At 45.1% G+C, this 20000-nt stretch overlaps 1 protein-coding gene across 1 annotated transcript in view; it reads right to left on the reverse strand.

Moving 5' to 3' along the window:
• Nucleotides 1-20000, reverse strand: part of ern2 (endoplasmic reticulum to nucleus signaling 2) — a 23874-nt gene that overhangs the window by 3869 nt on the left and 5 nt on the right. The window contains exons 1-20 of the mRNA XM_083656295.1: nucleotides 19736-20000; nucleotides 18169-18286; nucleotides 18043-18076; nucleotides 17857-17929; nucleotides 14390-14462; nucleotides 14004-14126; nucleotides 12432-12533; nucleotides 10167-10226; nucleotides 9743-9959; nucleotides 8351-8429; nucleotides 8013-8163; nucleotides 5893-6035; nucleotides 5287-5475; nucleotides 4298-4439; nucleotides 3517-3606; nucleotides 3254-3344; nucleotides 2777-2966; nucleotides 2454-2550; nucleotides 1437-1636; nucleotides 1099-1246 (exon numbers count right to left, since the gene is read on the reverse strand). The exon at nucleotides 19736-20000 is cut by the window's right edge and continues 5 nt beyond it. Coding sequence (XP_083512421.1) covers nucleotides 1099-1246; nucleotides 1437-1636; nucleotides 2454-2550; nucleotides 2777-2966; nucleotides 3254-3344; nucleotides 3517-3606; nucleotides 4298-4439; nucleotides 5287-5475; nucleotides 5893-6035; nucleotides 8013-8163; nucleotides 8351-8429; nucleotides 9743-9959; nucleotides 10167-10226; nucleotides 12432-12533; nucleotides 14004-14126; nucleotides 14390-14462; nucleotides 17857-17929; nucleotides 18043-18076; nucleotides 18169-18286; nucleotides 19736-19831 — 2416 coding nt within the window. The 5' untranslated portion in view covers nucleotides 19832-20000. The remainder of the gene's footprint in view (nucleotides 1-1098; nucleotides 1247-1436; nucleotides 1637-2453; nucleotides 2551-2776; nucleotides 2967-3253; nucleotides 3345-3516; nucleotides 3607-4297; nucleotides 4440-5286; nucleotides 5476-5892; nucleotides 6036-8012; nucleotides 8164-8350; nucleotides 8430-9742; nucleotides 9960-10166; nucleotides 10227-12431; nucleotides 12534-14003; nucleotides 14127-14389; nucleotides 14463-17856; nucleotides 17930-18042; nucleotides 18077-18168; nucleotides 18287-19735) is intronic.

The raw sequence follows: 20000 nt of genomic DNA on the forward strand, positions 1-20000 counted from the left end.
AACGGTGAAAGTAATGATTAATGATAACAGCAATGATGATTATAAAGTAGCAAAGACTGATGAACAAAAAGCAGGTGTTATGTAGAAGACGTAGGAGGGGATTGATTCACATGCAAATTTTACGAAGCTATGAAGGAAGCCCAGGTTTTTTCAAAGTGTGTAGTTTGGTGCTTGTGTGAAATTCTTTCCATGGAAATATGTTCTGTAAGGTTTATCCATTGTGATGTTTATTGTATTGTATTGTATTGTATTTCTCTCGCGCATGCTCAAATTCCTATAGGCTCGCCCGCTGCGTGGCCTCCCCCTCAGCTCGGCTGCTGCTCTATTGGCACGTGCGGAGAAACGTCAGAAAGGAAGTTGGACTAACACTACCTGGCAGACATGCGACCAAGTCACTTTGGTCCAAGTATCAAGTAAGTCCCAAGTCTCAAGAAAGTCCCGTCATTTTGTTTTGGGCAAGTCAAGACAAGTCAAGTCAAGTCACAGGTTATGGCAAGTCTTCCTGTTCAGAACTTACCTGGTAAGTTCTGAAAATATCTTTCTTCATTACTTTATTCCAGTTAAACGTTCGGTTGTTTGTATGCCAGCAATGCTAACAGGCTGTGCTAACAGGCTGCGTGTGCTAACTTGGTTCGTAGTACAACCGATAATGTTAACTGGAATGAAACATATTTTCAGAACTTACCACTTCAGTCCAACTTCCTTGTTCACTTTTCTCCAAGTCTTCTCCATTTTATTGTGGTCCAGATATTCCATGAGGCGGTGTCGTATTGCTGTGGAAACCCACAAACAGTATAGATGGTCTCTGCTACTATCTGTTTACTCCAGGCTAGGCTAGGTTAGGCTCCATTTTGTAATTCACCGTCACTTCCATAAGAATCTCAACGCTGATTGGCTTGAAAAACTTGAACTCGAGTGAATGTCGCCAGGTGAATTTCACGCCATCCGCATAAATTTCGCATCATACGCATGTTTGCATTGACTCTGAAGGCAATCTCGTCGCGCAATTGATTTATTTTTCTGGCCAGTGTGAATGCACAGTTAGGACTCGGACACAGACAGCCCAGTGTAGACACCTGCACAGACACACGGCCTCACCATGCACGTCCTCCATGAAATGCGACAGTGTGTATTCCCCTGCCAGGATGTTGATCTGCCGTCTCAGCGCATCACCAAAGGGGTGCTGCCCCCTGCTGACCACATAGTAGAACACACAGCCTGCTGAGAACACATCCACTGCTGCTGTCTGGAGGGGAGAGGAGAGGAGAGGAGAGGAGAGGAGACATTGGATCAGTAAGTTTCAAAGTACACCCCTGCATACTGTAGTGTTTTCTCAGCCAATCTGGTTGACCAGTTGATTCAGTTGTCTGAGGTTCAAATAAAGATGATTTGTGTGTGTTGGTGTGTGTGTGCTTGTGTGTGTCTCTGTATCCTACCGGGTTGTTTCCAGGCGTGTCCTGTAGCACTTCAGGAGCAATCCACCCTTCAGTTCCCGGTATTCCTGACCGCAAAGAGAAGCTACACCGGCCATCCGGGATCTTCTTACAGAGTCCAAAATCAGAGATGAGGGCTCGGACCCGACCCAGCGCACCTGGTACAGAGAGGAGGATGTTTCTGGGCTTCAGGTCCCGATGAGCTGGAAGAGCAGATGAATGAGGGAGACGTGCAAATTAAGATGAGCAATTAAGGTTAACGAGGGTAGGGAGGAAGAAGAGATAAAGGATTGAGTAAAGCAGTAGTGAAATAAAGATCTAGAAACTTTGTGTGTATGATTGTATTTATATAGCGCTTTTCAAGGCACCCAAAGTGCTTCACATATGCGAGGATGTGTGTGTGTGTGTGTGTGTGTGTGTGTGTGTGTGTGTGTGTATGTGTGACTGTGTGTGTGTGGGGTGGGAAGGGTGTTGACCCAAATCATCCACCACCGATGTGTAACACCCACCTGGGTGATGCACAGCAGCCAGTTTGCACCAGAACGCTGACCACACATCAGCTAGAGTTGAGGACTGAATGTGCCAATTAAGTATTGAGGGATGATTAGGTGGCCATGATGGAAGGAAGGCCTGTGTGGGAATTTAGCCAGGGCACCAGGCAGGGTTACACCCCTACTCTTGCTAAGAATGCTGATTGCTGGGATCTTTAAATGACCACAGAGAGTCAGGACCTTGGTTTAACGTCTCATCCAAAGGATTAGGTCTTACAGGACAGAGTCCCTGTCTCTGCCCTGGGGCATTGTGGAGATTATCCGTGAGACCAGAGGGAACAGCACCTCCTGCTGGTCCGCCACCACTTCCAGCACCATCCAAGGACTGACCACAGACCTGCTTATCTTCCCAAGCAAGCCAGCAATGTAACACACAGGAGCCACGGCGCTGAGTCCGTATGGTCGTGTATCGTAGTGTGTGTGTGTGTGTGTGTGTGTGTGTGTGTGTGTGTGCGCGTGCATCTCAGACCTATGTTGAGGGAGTGGAGGTGAGAGAGGCCACACATGGTCTGCTCCAGCAGACTCACAGCACTCAGCTCGGGGAAGCAGGTTGGATCCTCCACATACTGCAGAGAGAACACACACACGCACGCACGCACACACGCCCGCACACACACACACACACACACACACACACACACACGCACACGCACACGCACACGCACACACACACGCACAGGTTTGCAATTAAGGGATGTCCTATTTTAATCTATATTCAATGACCAGATGTTAATTGCAATCTGTGTCACGGTGAAAGTAAACAGTGTTTTGAGAAGGCCAAAGGTGAGTGACCTGCTGCAGTGTGGCAGCACACAGCTCTATGGCGATGTAGGTGAAGAGGCGGTCTCTCTCTGTGCAGAAGTATCGGATGACGTTTGGGTGCGTGTCAGACTCTCGGAGCAGCTGCACTTCGCGCTCTGCTACCTCAAAACACTCTGGGAGGATTCGCTTCACCGCGACGTTCCGTCCGTCGAAGCGACCCCTACACCCACACAAACACAAACACAAACACAAACACAAACAGCCCATTAGACTTCACATCGCATTATGTACAGTATGTGCCTCAAAAATTACATTTATCTCAGAAATTCTGAGGTTTATTGGCGTTCACATACAGCAAACACTGAACAGATGGGAACAGATAGGAACAGAAAACGGCACGAGTAAAAAAGAAAAAGAAAAAGGCAATTAGATCAACTATGGAAAAAGTGCTGTGTTAAATGATGACACAGTTAAAAACACACGCATACATGAACACATACACGATACCTGAAGACAAAGGTTCCTGCTGTGCCGTGTCCCAAGACCTCCGATGGGGCGAAGGAGATTTTACCCACTTGCACCTCCTCACTGCCCCCTTCTGAGAGACAAGGGTACAGCAGAGCAAAGAGAAGTTCATCTTAACTGAATGGAAGGCTGACGTATGTCCCCACACACACACACACACACACACACACACACACACACACACACACACACACACACACAGACCGTTTGGTCTATCTTGGCATGTCAGGTGTGTGTTTCCTGACCTGTTGTGGGTTTATGCTCAGTGGTGTCACTTTCTGAAGCGCCACTGCAGGGAGGACTAGGGGGAGGGTCGGCAGATGCAGGCTGGGATTCTGCATTTAGAGAAGTAAAAGAAGAACATTCAGGTATCTCTAGCAGGTATTAGATTAGATCTAGTTTATCCTTTCATTCTAATTTGTTGGGGAATTAATAAGATATTTCTAGACTAGGAGAAGGATATTTTATTACAGAGATACTTTATCACAGATTAATGATCTTAAGAATCCTAGTAGTGGAACATTGAAATAAAAGCTCTGGTTACGCTGAGGCCATTTGGAACCTTGATGGTAGGGCTGGGTTTAAAAGAAAATGAAAAATCCAATTGAATCAATCTTCTTTTGATGGATCTAATATTGATTCATAAATATATATTCATAAATAAGGCTATGCCTTTTCTCGTGGATGCTTGAAGCTTTAACCATGTTAGTCTCACATCTCGATTAGATAAAATCTAAAGTTGTTGTTTACTGCACTAAGGAAAGCCCTTATCTGGTGACTCTCACTAACTGGAGAGTCTGTAGATTTGCACATTACACTATATTGGGTTATCTGCTGCAATGTATTGTGTTAAATAAAAAGTTCATTAATGTAACTGCTTTGCTCTGCTTATTTTTAATAATGCACCAGGTTAGATGGTTCCTTGGACAAGTTACAGTATGATAATTAACAGCAGTGGCGATAGCAGTCCTAAATGTTGAGAATAAATCATCTAACAGAGCTCCTTTTATCAGTGACGTTACGTACCACTAGAGAGGTTAGTGTCTGTAGAAAGGGCCGTGTCTGAAGAAGCAGAGGTCAATGTCTGCGTGTTCGTCTGCATGTGCTGGAGGCGAGATTCAAAGGCTTCCTCCAGCTGCCTTTGAGCTTTCAGCTGCTGGGCTGCACGCTGGAGAAACACACACGGATACAGATCACACCACCTCTCCACACACACACACACACACACACACACACACACACACACACACACACACACACACGGATACAGATCACACCACCTCCACACACACACACACACACACACACACACACACACACACACACACACGGATACAGATCACACCACCTCTCCACACACACACACACACACACACACACACACACACACACACACACACACACACGGATACAGATCACACCACCTCCACACACACACACACACACACACACACACACACACACCCACACACACACACACGGATACAGATCACACCACCTCCACACACACACACACACACACACACGGATACAGATCACACCACCTCCACACACACACACACACACACACACACACACACACACACACACACACACACACACACACACACACGGATACAGATCACACCACCTCCACACACACACACACACACACACACACACACACACACACACACACACACACACACACACACACAAACAAATAAACAAACACACACACACACACACACACACACACACACACACACGGATACAGATCACACCACCTCCACACACACACACACACACACACACACACACACACACACACACACACACACGGATACAGATCACACCACCTCCACACACACACACACACACACACACACACACACACACACACGGATACAGATCACACCACCTCCACACACACACACACACACACACACACACACACACACACACACACACAAACAAATAAACAAACACACACACACACACACACATGCATGCACAGTACACACACACAAACTTACAGAGGGGTATGTGAGGGCGAAGGCCAGCCATCCTCCCAGCAGCAAGGTTAGGACAGCCAGGGTCAGGGGGTCCTGAGAGAGGGAGACGGGCAGCACAGCGGACGGCCTCTGGGTCTTTCCTGCTGTCCTGCCATCCACACCCCCTCTACTGGGGTTAGTGTCGCCATGGCTGCCAGCCACACTCTGAAACTGAAGGGCATGAAGAGGATTAGAGGGAGGACAGACAATGGAAAGGTAATTGGGTTTATCAGTCCTTCCTACTTTTTAGACATTGTTTGGTCACTCAGAGCTATATCTGTCCTTGTCGTTTGTTCTCTGTATAGCAGTTAGTGAGGGACGTATTTGTTAAAAGGGGAATTAAGTATCATTTGTGGCTTTTATTAGGGCTGGGCAATATATCGATATTATATCGATATTGTGATATGAGACTAGATATCGTCTTAGATTTCAGATATCTTGATATGGCTTCCTGGTTTTAAAGGCTATTCTATTATTTGCCTTTACCCATTTAGTCATTATATCCATATCCAAAACCCCACTTTGAGAAGCACTGATCTAGCACACAGTTTGTCCTATCGACCGACGTCAGTTGGGGCAGCGACTCACATAGTGCTGGTGGTAGTGGGAGGCAGGAGAGACCGGGGAGGCGGTCGATCGAGGTGGGATGACAGCATCACCGGCATGCTGCAGGCTGACGGGGAAATCCCGCAGCATGGTGGTGTGGGCTACTGGAGGCAGCTCATGATGACCTAGAATACACAAACAAACACACGGGCATAATGCATTTACGGCTGTATTTCCATGTATATGTGCAATACGTGTTTTGTGCAATAATCCATTGTGCAATGACTATCCACAATACTTGATATGCAGTTTACTTCAGTTCACTTTTGCACCTTACTACTGTACTACAATAACTATTCACACTGCTGTATATACCGTATTAGTATTTTGTACATATTTCACACTCTCTTATTCTATAGTACTTGATGAATATTGTAGAATAATGCACATATTAACATATTTATTTTTATTTATTTATTGGTTTTATCTTATTACATTTCTACTGTCTTAGTCTATTCTTCTTATAATTTCTCTATGCCTAAATATTTCCCTATTTGAAGTGAGCAACTGCAACATTGTGTAATTTCCCCTCGGGGATCAATAAAGTATTTCTGATTCTGATTTCTGATGTCAGTATATAGGGTTGGGGTTGATTTCCTTTCTGGTCAGTTAAGGGAGTGGATTTTCTTCCAAATTCCAAATTCAAAAAGTATTTTACAATAAATCAGCAGCACGCAATCAGATGGAGCCCACACACCCAACTACACAGATGACTCCCGCCGCGCAACAGGTAACTCCACTCTCGACGGAGGCTGAACCCCTCCAGTCTTCGCGGGTCTACTCTACTCTACCCGTACAGGGCCGGATCAATGTTTATTATGGTCAATTGGATCCGGGTCAGGTCTGATTCTATCACCACAGGTCCCGGCCGGGTCTGTTTAACATTATGTGTAATACCCAAGTGGATTGGAGAAGACCCGTGATCAGCGCTGATCATGAGAGAAACGCATGAAAACACAGCCTGCGTGGCACAGAATTAACTGCTTGTTTGTGTTGTGTGTGAGGCTTGTCACAAACAAAGCAAAGCACTGCAAAGTGCATCTGTTGCCACAAGATGGCACTAAATTAATGGATCATTGAATCTGATGACATCAATGAGGTGACGAGTCAAAAGGCCAAAGGGTAGAGGTCGGCCATAGGCTACTGTGCTAGCAGCCGTAGCAACGATCAATCATTATACCAACGTAACGTTCTAGCTTAGACCTCCAGCACCCCGGTGCCTATGACACCTCCTGACGCGCCTGCGGTGACACAGCTCCAGATTGGCCCAGCATATACAGTATGCCTTGGAACCGAGTTCGCCGCCACATCTCGGCAATCCGTGGGCCGTCAGGGGTGCACCAAGCAGCTTATGGCTGCTTCCAGCCAGCCATGGGATAATCCTACATTGCTCCTCATGCCACTCCAGGAGATGTGCACTATGGACAGCAGAATGCCCCAGTTCTTGCCATTCCCTACTTGCTCGATTATTTGGAGCTGAATCCCTGCCCGTGTGGGCAGACCGGCAGACCAGCCGCAGACAACTGTGTTCTGCTGCACGTTTTCCCAGGTGGTCCTGCGCCATGGGAACAGCAAGATACGTAGATACCTATGTCTTGCTGGACAACAGATCAGAGCGTACTATGCTCCTTCCGGCAGCTGCTCAGGCCTTAGGTCTTGCAGGGGACAACTGAGGATCTAGCCTTGAGGACCCTCCGGCAGGATGTCCAGACTATCCCCGGCTCATCTGTGTCATTCAGCATTTCCCCCCAAGGTTGGACCCAAGAGCCGACATCAGAAGCCCAGACCGGCCGCCCTGAGGCCGGCTGACTTGCCCCCTGCAGTGGGGCGGCCTGGCACTGCTGCACCCTATCGATAGGGGGCGGCCCAAGGGAGACAACGAGGCCTAGCTCTTCAGCCCCCTCAGTAATACTACTATGGTCACCTTTCCATAGAGCAAATGTAGTCCCTACATTTATGGGCGGTACAGTTAGGTGTTCATCAATTGTCTAACACTGCTATATTTGATTCCATGTAGTTCTAATATAATTTGTGGACTCAAATAAAGCATTCAAGGGTGTGTGTGTGTGTGTGTGTGCGTGCGTGCGTGTGTGTGTGTGTACCTATGAGCAGCCAGTGGTTCTGCTTGCTGTTTGTGCTCCCAGGTGGATAGCGTACATCGGTGGATGGTGTGATCTCACACTCCCCTTTCTCTCTGACTGTGACTCCAGCTGTCACCGGACCCTCAATCCGCGCCAGGGTCAGTCCCCGAGGCTGCCGCGGAGACAAGCAGCATGAACCAGTCACAAGTTAAAACTATAACACCTATCATCATCTGTTTCTTATTGACCAATACTACAGGATCAAACTATGTCTCATTCGAAGACTTGGATGTTGGAGGAAACTGAGTGGATGAACGCAGGCTTATGATACAACAAGTACATGATATATTTGAACTCACCACTAACGAGACACCATGGTGGACCAGGGAAGTAGAGGCATAGAGGTGGGAGTCAAGTTTGCCCACATAGAGGGTAGGACTGCAACAAACAAAAGCTTGGTTATGAACTCTGTCCCTGCTTGTAGCAATGTGAATGATTTAACCATGGGCACGGATCATTTCACCAATTGGAAGCATATAAAGCAAGAACAGAATCGAACCAAGGATCGAGCCCTGAGGGACACCCAAAAAGAGAATTGTGCAAGTCAGAAATAAATTCACCCAGACGAACAAAGTAACTTCTGCCAGTAAGGTAGGTATCGAAGCAGTTCAGTAGGGTTCCAGAGAGTCCAATGCTATTTAGTTTGTTCAGAAGAATTTTGTTGTCAAAAAGTATTCAACGCAGCACTTACTGTAGGTCGAGAAGAACAAGGATTGAGACGTTTTTTTTTTTTTTTAATCTGTGCTCACTCTAAGGTCATTAATTACTTTTGTAAGTGCTGTCTCAGTACTGTGTCCTTTTCTGAAAACGGACTGGAATTTTTCATGTATCTTGTTATCTTGCAAGAAAGCATCCAGCAGTTTTAACACTGCTTTGGGCAGGTTGGATATGGGCCTAAAGTGACTCAAAACAGCAGGGTCAAGTGAATGCTTTTTACGCAAAGGCTAGCCCCGCTACGACTCTTCCGGGTATGACGTCATTGTCTACCCTACAAGAGTCCCGTATCCGTACATAGACTTGCCTGCGACTCTGGCTCCGAAGCTGTCTAAATCAGCGATATGCACGTATATGCACGTAGTGTCACAGAAACATTTCAAAGCCACATACTTGAGAAGAAGGGTTCATTGCTTCTCAACGTCGGGGTTAGAAAGCTTGACGCTGCTCATAAATGCCTCTTTTCATCCAAAGTCCATGAGCGTCTGTGCTGGTGATATTATTTTTTACTGAGCTTTCGACCAGAGTGGCGCTGTTGAGCGCTGTGATGGCTGGGAGCTCTAACGCGTAAAAAATGATATCACCGTTTCAGTGAGGAAAATAACATCTCGTTTGTGTTCACTGATAAGATCATTGATGACAAAGGGCTTATTTGTAAGCGCCCTGATATTTAGCAGGGACATGTTCAGCTTCTGTTCATGCGTTTGTTGGCTGGGCTGCGATTTTTCAGTAGTACAGAGATCAGGTTATTAGGCATTCTCTTCAGCTCTTTCTTTGAAGCCTAACGATATTATTCATGACGACGCTCTGTGACAAATGCAGTGAGTGCTTCTAATTTCGTTTCCACTGTGATCAATTACAATCATCACCAACTCAAACAAAGGTGTCACTGCAGGATTGAACATCAAGGTTCTATGTATGCACATGTACTGTATGTGTGTCGGGCCGTGTGCGTGTGTGTATATTATATCTCTTACACAAGTTGTGTGTGTGCGCTGGCTTGCTCCTTCACAAACTGATAGCTCCACTTCAAGGTGGAGTGTGTGTCTGCCTGGTCATTGGCTGAGGAGAAGGTGAGGAAGCGTAGTGTTTCCATGGCGAGTGAAAGGCGGGGGGCGTGTCTCAGCGAGTCGCCCGAGTACAGATAGACCCCCACCACGGGCGAGCCATAGTTCTGACTCCACAGAACGTCACCTGGAAAACACACACACACACACACACACACACACACACAAACACACACACAGGTCATGTCACTTACAGCTGTACTAGAAGGCAGAGATGGGTATACAAGCACACATTCAAATGCTCACACACACACACACACACACACACACACTCACAAACTAAAAAGTCAAAAATATGATATTCTCATAGTAAAAACCACACACCTCTCCCTACCTGACTCTCGGTCAACCGTCACAACGAGATCATCGCCAGCAGACACAAGGTGGGCCATCTCTAGAGGGGAGAGCAGGCAGGACAGGTGAGCAGTGGGAGGAGTTAGAGGGGAGAGCAGGCAGGACAGGTGAGCAGTGGGAGGAGTTAGAGGGGAGAGCAGGCAGGACAGGTGAGCAGTGGGAGGAGTTAGAGGGGAGAGCAGGCAGGACAGGTGAGCAGTGGGAGGAGTTAGAGGGGAGAGCAGGCAGGACAGGTGAGCAGTGGGAGGAGTATTGGAGAAGTTTGAGTTTGACATCTTAACCCAGTTATTTTTCCAAAGGTTTTATAGGTCATGTGACCAGAGAGAAGTGGAACTCTCTCTTTATTTAACCTTTTTACTTGGTTGTTTGCTTGCATCCCATCAACATATTACAGAACCTGTCCTGTATCAATCTTAAAGCCCCAATCACTAAGATTTTTGACATTTTTTACTGTAAAAAAACAGCTATTTAGTCACAGGACATGGTAGATTGACTGGTAATAGGAAGACTCTCGGCTTTATTTATCCCACACCGCCCTCCATTGGCCAGCACTGGGACTAAGCAGTTTGCTGTCAGCGTCCCGTTTCAATACAATCGAAAAAAAGAAAAGGATGTGCGCATGCGCTGTACAGCGTAAGTGTTGTCTGCCTGAAAGCAAGGAAGTAACTCGATTCGGATTCGCTACGAAAATTATGTTTCACGGAACTATGGATTATTATTTCATCACGTGGTGAGTACCCGATGTCACAACATGTACATAGAGCTTTCTGGCGCTGTGTTTTGTTGACTTTGAACGGCGATATCGTTATCGATACGAATGCACGCAGAGGGCGCAGTTGGAAAAGTTACTGAATGGGGCTTTAACAATATCTACAGAGGGAAAATGACAACTATACACTTTCCAACTTCCCTAAAAACAGGTTCCCCAAGAGTGTTTTCTTTCTTCTTCTTCTTCTTCTTCTTCTTTGGGTGGGTGGATTTTCTCCTCAGTTGTACTTGACCAATTCCCCTTGTTGTCCCGGTCGTTGCTCTATTCCCTCTGCCGATCTGGGGAGGGTTGTAGACTAGCACACGCTTCCTCCGATACATGTGCAGTCAGTCACCAGCCACTTCTTTTCACCTGACAGCGAGGAGTTTCACCGGGAGGACGTAGCGCGTGAGAGGATCACACTAACAGGTTCCAACAAGTTCCCCTCCTATATGGACAAACCTATATATATATATATATACTGTATATATATATATATTTATAAAACGGCTCTCTCAAATCAAGCAATCTGATTGGTTCACAGCCATTGTATAAATCCCATAACCCACTCCAATAACCCATGGCCATGGGTTATGAGTTGCCATAGCAACTCTCTTACTAAAAGGCTTTGGTTACCTCAAATGACAATGTAGAAAAAACAAATGGCGGAGACAGCTATCAGATCCTTGTGAATCGATCTTCGCTTATAACTTTACTAATACTTCGCAGAAAATTATGTTTTGTACAAGAATAGACGCGGGCTAATGTCTTCTTTGCAAAAAAAGGCTGTTAACCCCGCATTTAACCCCGTAACATTAGTTGGTGTCGGGCTTTGCAGAAAGCTCTCAGCTTCTCAGCAAGCGCTGAGAATGCAGCGCTGCGCTCGAGCTGCGTGTCGGGCTTTCCAGAAAGCTCTCAGCTTCTCAGCAAGCGCCAGGATTGGCCAATGTCAACTTCAGTCTCCAGAACGATCCAATCAAATCACCCGCACGTTCTTGCGGTCCCGCCTTACAGTAGTGTTTCAACTGACTCTATCAGAATGCCATGCCAGTCGGACTTATAGTATTATTATTATTATTATATTATCATACTTGGAAACCGTTTTGCGGCCTCGTGGGATAACAGCTGATCAGCGGGATATATTTGCCACAACACACTGGCTCTCATGCTATATTGCTTAAATATATATATGTGTATGTATATATATATATGTGTGTGTGTGTGTGTGTGTGTGTGTGTGTGTGTGTGTGTGTGTGTGTGTGTGTGTTGCTTCAAGTCTTGCATGTGCAGCAGCCACCCATAAAAACAGATCTATTCAAACAAAAACCAAACTTAATGCTATATCATAACTTTTTTTTTATACATATCTATATGCAAGTTGTCCTGACTGAACTCCACCATAAGCTCATTATCAGCTGAGCAAATATACATTTCTTTAGCTCCAGTTCACTGCTCTGCCCTGTCACCATGTGCATTTAATGTGTGTCAGGAACGTACTGTAGTCTTGTTTCTCGTCATAAGGGGGAGCAGAGTAGTCGTTGTATGTAGCGTTCCATCGTAGCTCCTGTGTCTTGGTGTCGAACATGGTGATCATGTATTCTGGAAGACACGCACACACACACACACACGCACACACACACACACACGCACACACACACACACACATGCACGCATGCACACACACACACACACACACACGCACACGCGCGCACGCGCACACACACAAGCACAGGTTCACACCAGTGGGCAAGCTCTGGGGTTTTCCCATGAAGATGCGGAAGTAATCCAGAAAGCTGTAGTTCCTGGAATGGCCACTTGAGGCAGGAAACACGGCTTTAGTCTAGCTCAGTGGTTCCCAACCTTTTTACATCAAGTACCACCTGAGAAAGTAGTTGGCTCTCCAAGTACCACCATATGACCGACGTTAAAATACAGTCTATTCAGCTATATGCACAGTTCACGCAGGAGGCAAATTTATTCCAAATAACAGTATTTATTGTAAACAAACAATAAATATCAACTGTACAGTGTGTGTCTGTCTCTCTCTCTCTCTCTCTCTCTCTTTCTCACACACACACACACACACACACACACGCACACAGCAAATTGGAACATTTTGAACAACATATCAACTGTACAGTGTCTCTCTTTCTCTCTCTCCCTCCCTCTCTCTCTCTCTCTCTCTCTCTCACACACACACCAAATTAGAACACTGAACAAAATAGCAGCTGTAGTCCCTCTCAAGACAACAAAATAAACCTCAATTTCAATGATCACAAGTTTATTTTCATTCGTAGTATTATTTTGATAGATAAACATGTTTTACAATTGATTTTATAGTTGGGTTTATTTCATAATTTAAACATTGGGATTCCAGGGATCAAGTACCACCAGCACCATCAAGTACCTTGAGAAACATTGCCAATAATATTAATAATTATTATTATTATTTCACTTTCACATGTTTGAAAACTACTACTAATGACCACCATGGATTTTGCACAAAAAAAAAAAAAAATCCACAGAGCCTTCCAAGTACCACCAGCAGGGGGCGCAAGTACCACCTACGGTACGCGTACCGTAGGTTGGGAACCACTGGTCTAGCTAATTTAAACTTTTCCCAACAACTGTAGGGGGGGTATTTTTTATATAACTCGTCCGTTTGGAGTAAAATAGATTATATAAAAGGGGGTGATTGACAGGTCGCCTGTGCAGTGATGGTGCAGCTTGCCGATCACGGACCAATAGCAGGTGGAGTTGTGGCTCTGGGAAACCCCCATCTCACATGAGCTGTGCAAGGACCCCAAGATGGCGACAGACAACACTTTGCTGCAAAACGTGAGTCCAAAAAATAGTGGATGGGTTTGTCCATATTATTTAGGTCAGTGGTCCACACACACATCCTCACACACCGGGTCAAGACGCATGACTAAACATCAGGCGCGTGTGTGTGTGTGTGTGTGTGTGAGAGAGAGAGAGAGAGAGTGTGTGTCTGTGGGTGTGTGAGAGAGTGATTGAGTGAGTGAGTGAGTGAGTGAGTGAGTGAGTGAGTGAGTGAGAGTTTGTTACCTGTGCGCCCTATGTAGAGCAGAGGAGTGTTGGGGCAGATGGACTCAGAAGAAGAGGTGGTTAAACTAGTTTGCTTCTCACCTGTTTGAGGATCCACCACAAACCACACATCCTGCTTCTTGCCTGCAGGAAAACACACGCATGCATGCACGCACAGCTGTCAAAAGATACAAATTATGTCAAATATCTAGAACCCACAAAACCGGCCGACCTTCACACACACACACACACACACACACACACACACACACACACACACACACACACACACACACACACACACACACACACACACACACACACACACACACACACACACACACACACACACACACACACACACACACACACACACACACACACACACACACAGCAACATTACTCACCAGTATAGAGTATGCCATCAGAGCTCCTGCATGGAGCTGACTGGACCAGTTCTGGGATGGTGAAAGGCAGTTTCTAACAGATACATAAACACAATAGGGTCATTTAGAGGCTGTGGTGGCAGTGATTTTACAATAGCCAAGCAGAGGGGCTAAAACCTAAAACCCACGTTGTCAAATCCCTGTCAATCACGGCCTCTTACTTTTAGAAAAGGGTTACTACATAATATAGCCTACAGTACCAGACAAGGTTTCATAAAACTAACACACAGCAACAAAAAATGCAGTATTGATAACAAATCCAAGCATTGCAGTCCTACACACAGATGCTGTTTGGAGCAGTAATACTGTGATGCGGTCACCGGTGTGTGTTTATAGAGTATTTGCTTTGAATCCAGCTCAGCCAATCATAATCAAGGACCAGAACAGCCAATCATAATCCAAGGACCAGAACAGCCAATCATAATCCAAGGACCAGAACTATCCATTTCCTAATTAGGGTTGAAACCTAGCTTAAGGCCGTGCGTGGCCCGTAAAACGTTGACCAATGTAGGCAGGCCTACAGCGTAGTGAAGCGAACGCCACGCATATTGTGGGTAAGTAAAGTTAGTGTAGCTTTGCTTTTGTAGTGTTTGAAATCAATTACCTAGAACATGGGACACCACTCATTTCATCATCATTTTACCAAACTGGGATAAAAGAATGAAAAAAGGAGCGTCCGCACACTCAAATCTGTGCAAATATCTTGTTTATTGCAAGCTTTCCGTCATAGACCTTCTTCAGGCATAAGACAGGTAACAAGTGAATACAGCCTATAAAGGTTCAGACAATCATCACTTGATTAGCCAATGTACAACACCTGTGTCAAAAAAAACACACTTCCTGGTGGCTAAACATCAAGGGAATTGTAGTCCTATAGATTTTCAGGACTACAACCCAAAGACACAAGTGTCCACTGAGACAAGAAGCAATATAGTAGTACATCAAATATAATTTACAATATATACAACAGAACAAAAAAAACAATAGAGAATGTTACAATAATGTAAACATCAGGCAGTAGCCATCATATAACAAAAAACATATACAATCTATTGTAATTTATTCAGAGCACAACACTCATTTCAAAATCCTCATTTAGACCCAGAGGTTGTAAAGTGTATAGGGTATGGATCCAAAAAAGCTCTCTCTGACATAACCTCCTGTCAACATCACCCCTCTCTGAAGAGTAATGTGCTCTATGCCCTGGAACCTGAGGGAGGAGATGGGGTGTGAGTGGTTATTGAAATGACAAGCTATTGGATAGTTGACATCTTATGGAACTTTTGTGTTCACTGATCCTTTGTTTAAGGGGACGGGTGGTTTTACCGATATAAAGTTTATCACATGGACATTTCAACAAGTATACAACGTTTTTTGAATTGCATGTGATAACTCCCCTTACTGGAATTTTTTCCAGTAAGGGGAGTTATCACATGCAATTCAAAAAATGTTGTATACTTGTTGAAATGTCCATGTGATAAACTTTATATCGGTAAAACCACCCGTCCCCTTAGACAAAGGATCAGTGAACACAAAAGTTCCATAAGACGCCAAGATGTCAACTATCCAATAGCTTGTCATTTCAATAACCACTCACACCCCATCTCCTCCCTCAGGTTCCGGGGCATAGAGCACATTACTCTTCAGAGAGGGGTGATGTTGACAGGAGGTTATGTCAGAGAGAGCTTTTTTGGATCCACACCCTAGAAACTTTACAACCTCTGGGTCTAAATGAGGATTTTGACATGACTGTTGTGCTCTGAATAAATTACAATAGATTGTATATGTTATACGTTATATGATGGCTACTGCCTGATGTTTACATTATTGTAACATTCTCTATTGTTTTTTTGTTCCGTTGTATATATTGTAAATTATATTTGATGTACTACTATTCACCTTATTCACCACGCCCACTTTTTCTCTCTTCCGCGTTCAACGCAAACGTATTTGTTCTTCCGGTTCAGCGCTAGTTGCCTTCTGTGGCTTCTGTGGTTAGCCACTAGTTAGTTATGTTATATGGCAGTAAAATGCCACTGAATGACCAAATTGATAATAACTTTTAACCATTTCGAGTAACACTGTTTCCATACGGATCACCAGCGTTAGTTTGTTGTTTATAACGTGGCTATATTCATAACGTTTCTATCTCGGATGCGTTATTTCGAATCGCACATAGGTTACGCTAGTGGGTTTCAGGACGCAACAGCCTCGACTCCACTAACGTCATCTTAAGAGCACAATATTCCTGGAATGCAAGTTTAACTAAACAGTTACATATCCTCTGCATTCTACATAAAATTAAGATATTACGGGTTGTTTTATTTTGCATGTTACATACGTATTGGCCAAGATATGTTAGTTTATGGCGGAGTAATTCTGCCAGTTTAGTTTAGAGTGTGCGCAGCCATCTTGCCTGCAGAGTTTTTGGCAAGTCAAAACGGAAATACTATTACGGAATGACGTAATGCGGAAGCGTCCATGTGTGGGCAAAGAATAAGGTGAATAGTGCTTCTTGTCTCAGTGGACACTTGTATCTTTGGGTTGTAGTCCTGAAAATCTATAGGACTACAATTCCCTTGATGTTTAGCCACCAGGAAGTGTGTTTTTTTGGACACAGGTGTTGTACATTGGCTAATCAAGTGATGATTGTCTGAACCTTTATAGGCTGTATTCACTTGTTACCTGTCTTATGCCTGAAGAAGGTCTATGACCGAAAGCTTGCAATAAACAAGATATTTGCACAGATTTGAGTGTGCGGACGCTCCTTTTTTCATTCATTTTGATATTTTTAAGCTCCAGCACCTCAGCAAAGTCTGATACCGGATGAGCGGTGGTAATTTTACTATTTTGAACCAAACTGGGATAATAAAGCTATTTCTGGTTCAAACAGATTGAATGAAGTCTGCAGATTCTCCTAGATATACTATTTTGTCATTATATTGCATATTTCAGACAACTGTGGTAAAAAAAACCATTTCAATAATAGTGTTAAACACATTGCGTGGACCTGCTGGCTGGCTGGCTGGTGCTTCGGCAATCTGTTCCCAGCTTGGAAGCAGACACCCGCATACACACCCAGCCGGTGTAACCAATCATCACTCCCATGCCTAAACCCAACCAATCATCACTCCCATGCCTAAACCCAACCAATCATCACTCCCTCCCATGCCTAAACCCAACCAATCATCACTCCTCATGTCCCCCCAGCTGATCCATTGACCATTTACACTCTCATTGCCATTCACTGAGCGACAAAGGCTGATTACAGGCAAAAAGTGTTATAACACACAGGCACACACGCACTCTCACACACACGCACAGACGCATGCACGCACACACACGCGCGCGCACACACACACACACACACACACACACACACACACACACACACACACACACACACACACACACACAGTCTTTCTCACCATCAGGCCTTCTTTATGCTTGCCACCCAGCACATACAGACTGCCATCGTTGGGGTCTGGGAGGAAACCTGGCCTACAGAAACCACAATTATAATATCAGAGATTGATTGATTGATTGATTGTGTGTGTGTGTGTGTGTGTGTGTGTGTGTGTGTGTGTGTGTGTGTGTGTGTGTGTCTGACTCACTCTGTGAGGTACACAGGCACTTGAATAATGGGGTCTGAAAGAAATTGTACAAGAAGAATGCTATTATTACAAAATATTTCAAAAAACATGAAACGTGCTAGGAAGTGGTAATGTCTGTTTATTGACCTTCTCTGAGGGTCCACTTGATGTCTCCTGACTGTTTAGAGACAGCATGCAGGCTACCATCCAGCGTCGAGATGAACAGGAGTGACTCTGGAAGAGTGACTGACCTCACCCCCCCCACCTGAGAGGTAGAGAGAGAGACAGAGAGACAGAGAGACAGAGAGGTATGAGAGAGAGAGAGACTTTTAGGCCACCTGTCTGCGTTGCCAGGGGAGTTCATGTCTCTTTGAATTCAACATAGCTTGACTACAGTATAGTCCTCCTGTGTGTTTGTGTGCGTGTGTGTGTGTGTGTGTGTGTGTGTGTGTGTGTGAGTGTGTTAGGGGTGGGAATCACCAGCGGCCCCACGATATATTATCATGATATTCGATACAGTATATTATTGCCATTTTAAACATTTTGTGATATTCCGTTTAACTTTGAGCGAGCTCTTGTGAAGTGTGAACTTGCACAACACTGGTGATAGCGTCAAAACCGTGCAAGATGCGCTCATGAAACTTTAAAGGTGTTCAGATGACATCAAAATGAAGGTTGAGTTGGAACAACTGGTGCGCCGCTGCTGCGTGGCCTCGTCTGCTCTATTCGCATACGCAGCACAATCGCCTGATGTCACAATTTGCTCCACATTTGCTCAACTTCGCATCACTGATGACATCACTGTCACTGATGATGTCACAATGCGTATGACATCACTGATGATGTCACAATGCCTATGACATCATCAGTGCCTATGACATCATCAGTGATGGCATAAGATGATTTTGGTCAATAATGATGTCACTGATGACATCACTGATGATGTCAGACATTGTGACATCATCAGTGGGACAAAAATTGAAACAGACAGGTGAAGCCCACTTGCTCCCTTTTATATAAAAAGGATTGATACTTGGTGTACCATGTACCGATACAGTAATTGACATAGCACAACTATGCTGCATCGATTCCTCCACCCCCACCCTAAGTGTGTGTGTCTGCCAGGGGTTCACGTTCCTCAAAGTTACTGCTGTAATAACCCTATAGTGTTCCTCTTTTAGCAGGATATCCTTATCCCCCCCTGCCCAACTCTACGCCCTATGCTAACAAATTGTCTGAAGAAAGTTAATACTGTGTGTGTGTGTTCACCACTCCCATATTTACCCACCAAAGGGTGGCAACCACTGAGATGGCAATACAGAACAGCAGCAAGCAAGCAAGCCTTGGCAAACAGTGAGTCGAGATGGGCACAGGCGCGCGCGACACACGCACACACACACACACGCACGCACGCACGCACGCACGCACGCACGCACACACACACACACACACACACACACACACACACACACACACACACACACACACACACACACACACAGTATTAACTTTCTTCAGACAATTTGGATACTGTAATTCAATAAGCTAAACACTTTAAACTTTAAAGGTCCTATCATATCGTGGCAACTTGACTTGCCTGAAATAGACTCGCAAGGCACAGTAATGTTTAGGGCTCCAATTGCGCTCTCCACTGCGCATAAATAGCCAGGAACATGAACAACAACACAGTCAGCGAGCGACACGCTTTATTTACCTGAAACAGCCTCCCGGAGCAGCAGGACAGCAGGAGAAGAGACAGCAGCAGGCGGCCCAGAGCCCCCATGATGACCCCCAAAACACACTCTTTCATGTCAGAGAGGCTATTCAACTAACAACAGAGGTCGAACTCTCTCTCCATTTCCAGCGCCTCCATGTCAGCAAATCACTACCAGCACACCCGCTCTTACATCGCTAAAGGTCCGGCTTAACTTTTTAACGAATACGGCAGAAAACTAGCTAGACTCTAAAACCATAATGAT

Source organism: Poromitra crassiceps (assembly GCF_964638095.1).
Source record: "Poromitra crassiceps genome assembly, chromosome: 19".
Taxonomy (NCBI): domain Eukaryota; kingdom Metazoa; phylum Chordata; class Actinopteri; order Beryciformes; family Melamphaidae; genus Poromitra; species Poromitra crassiceps.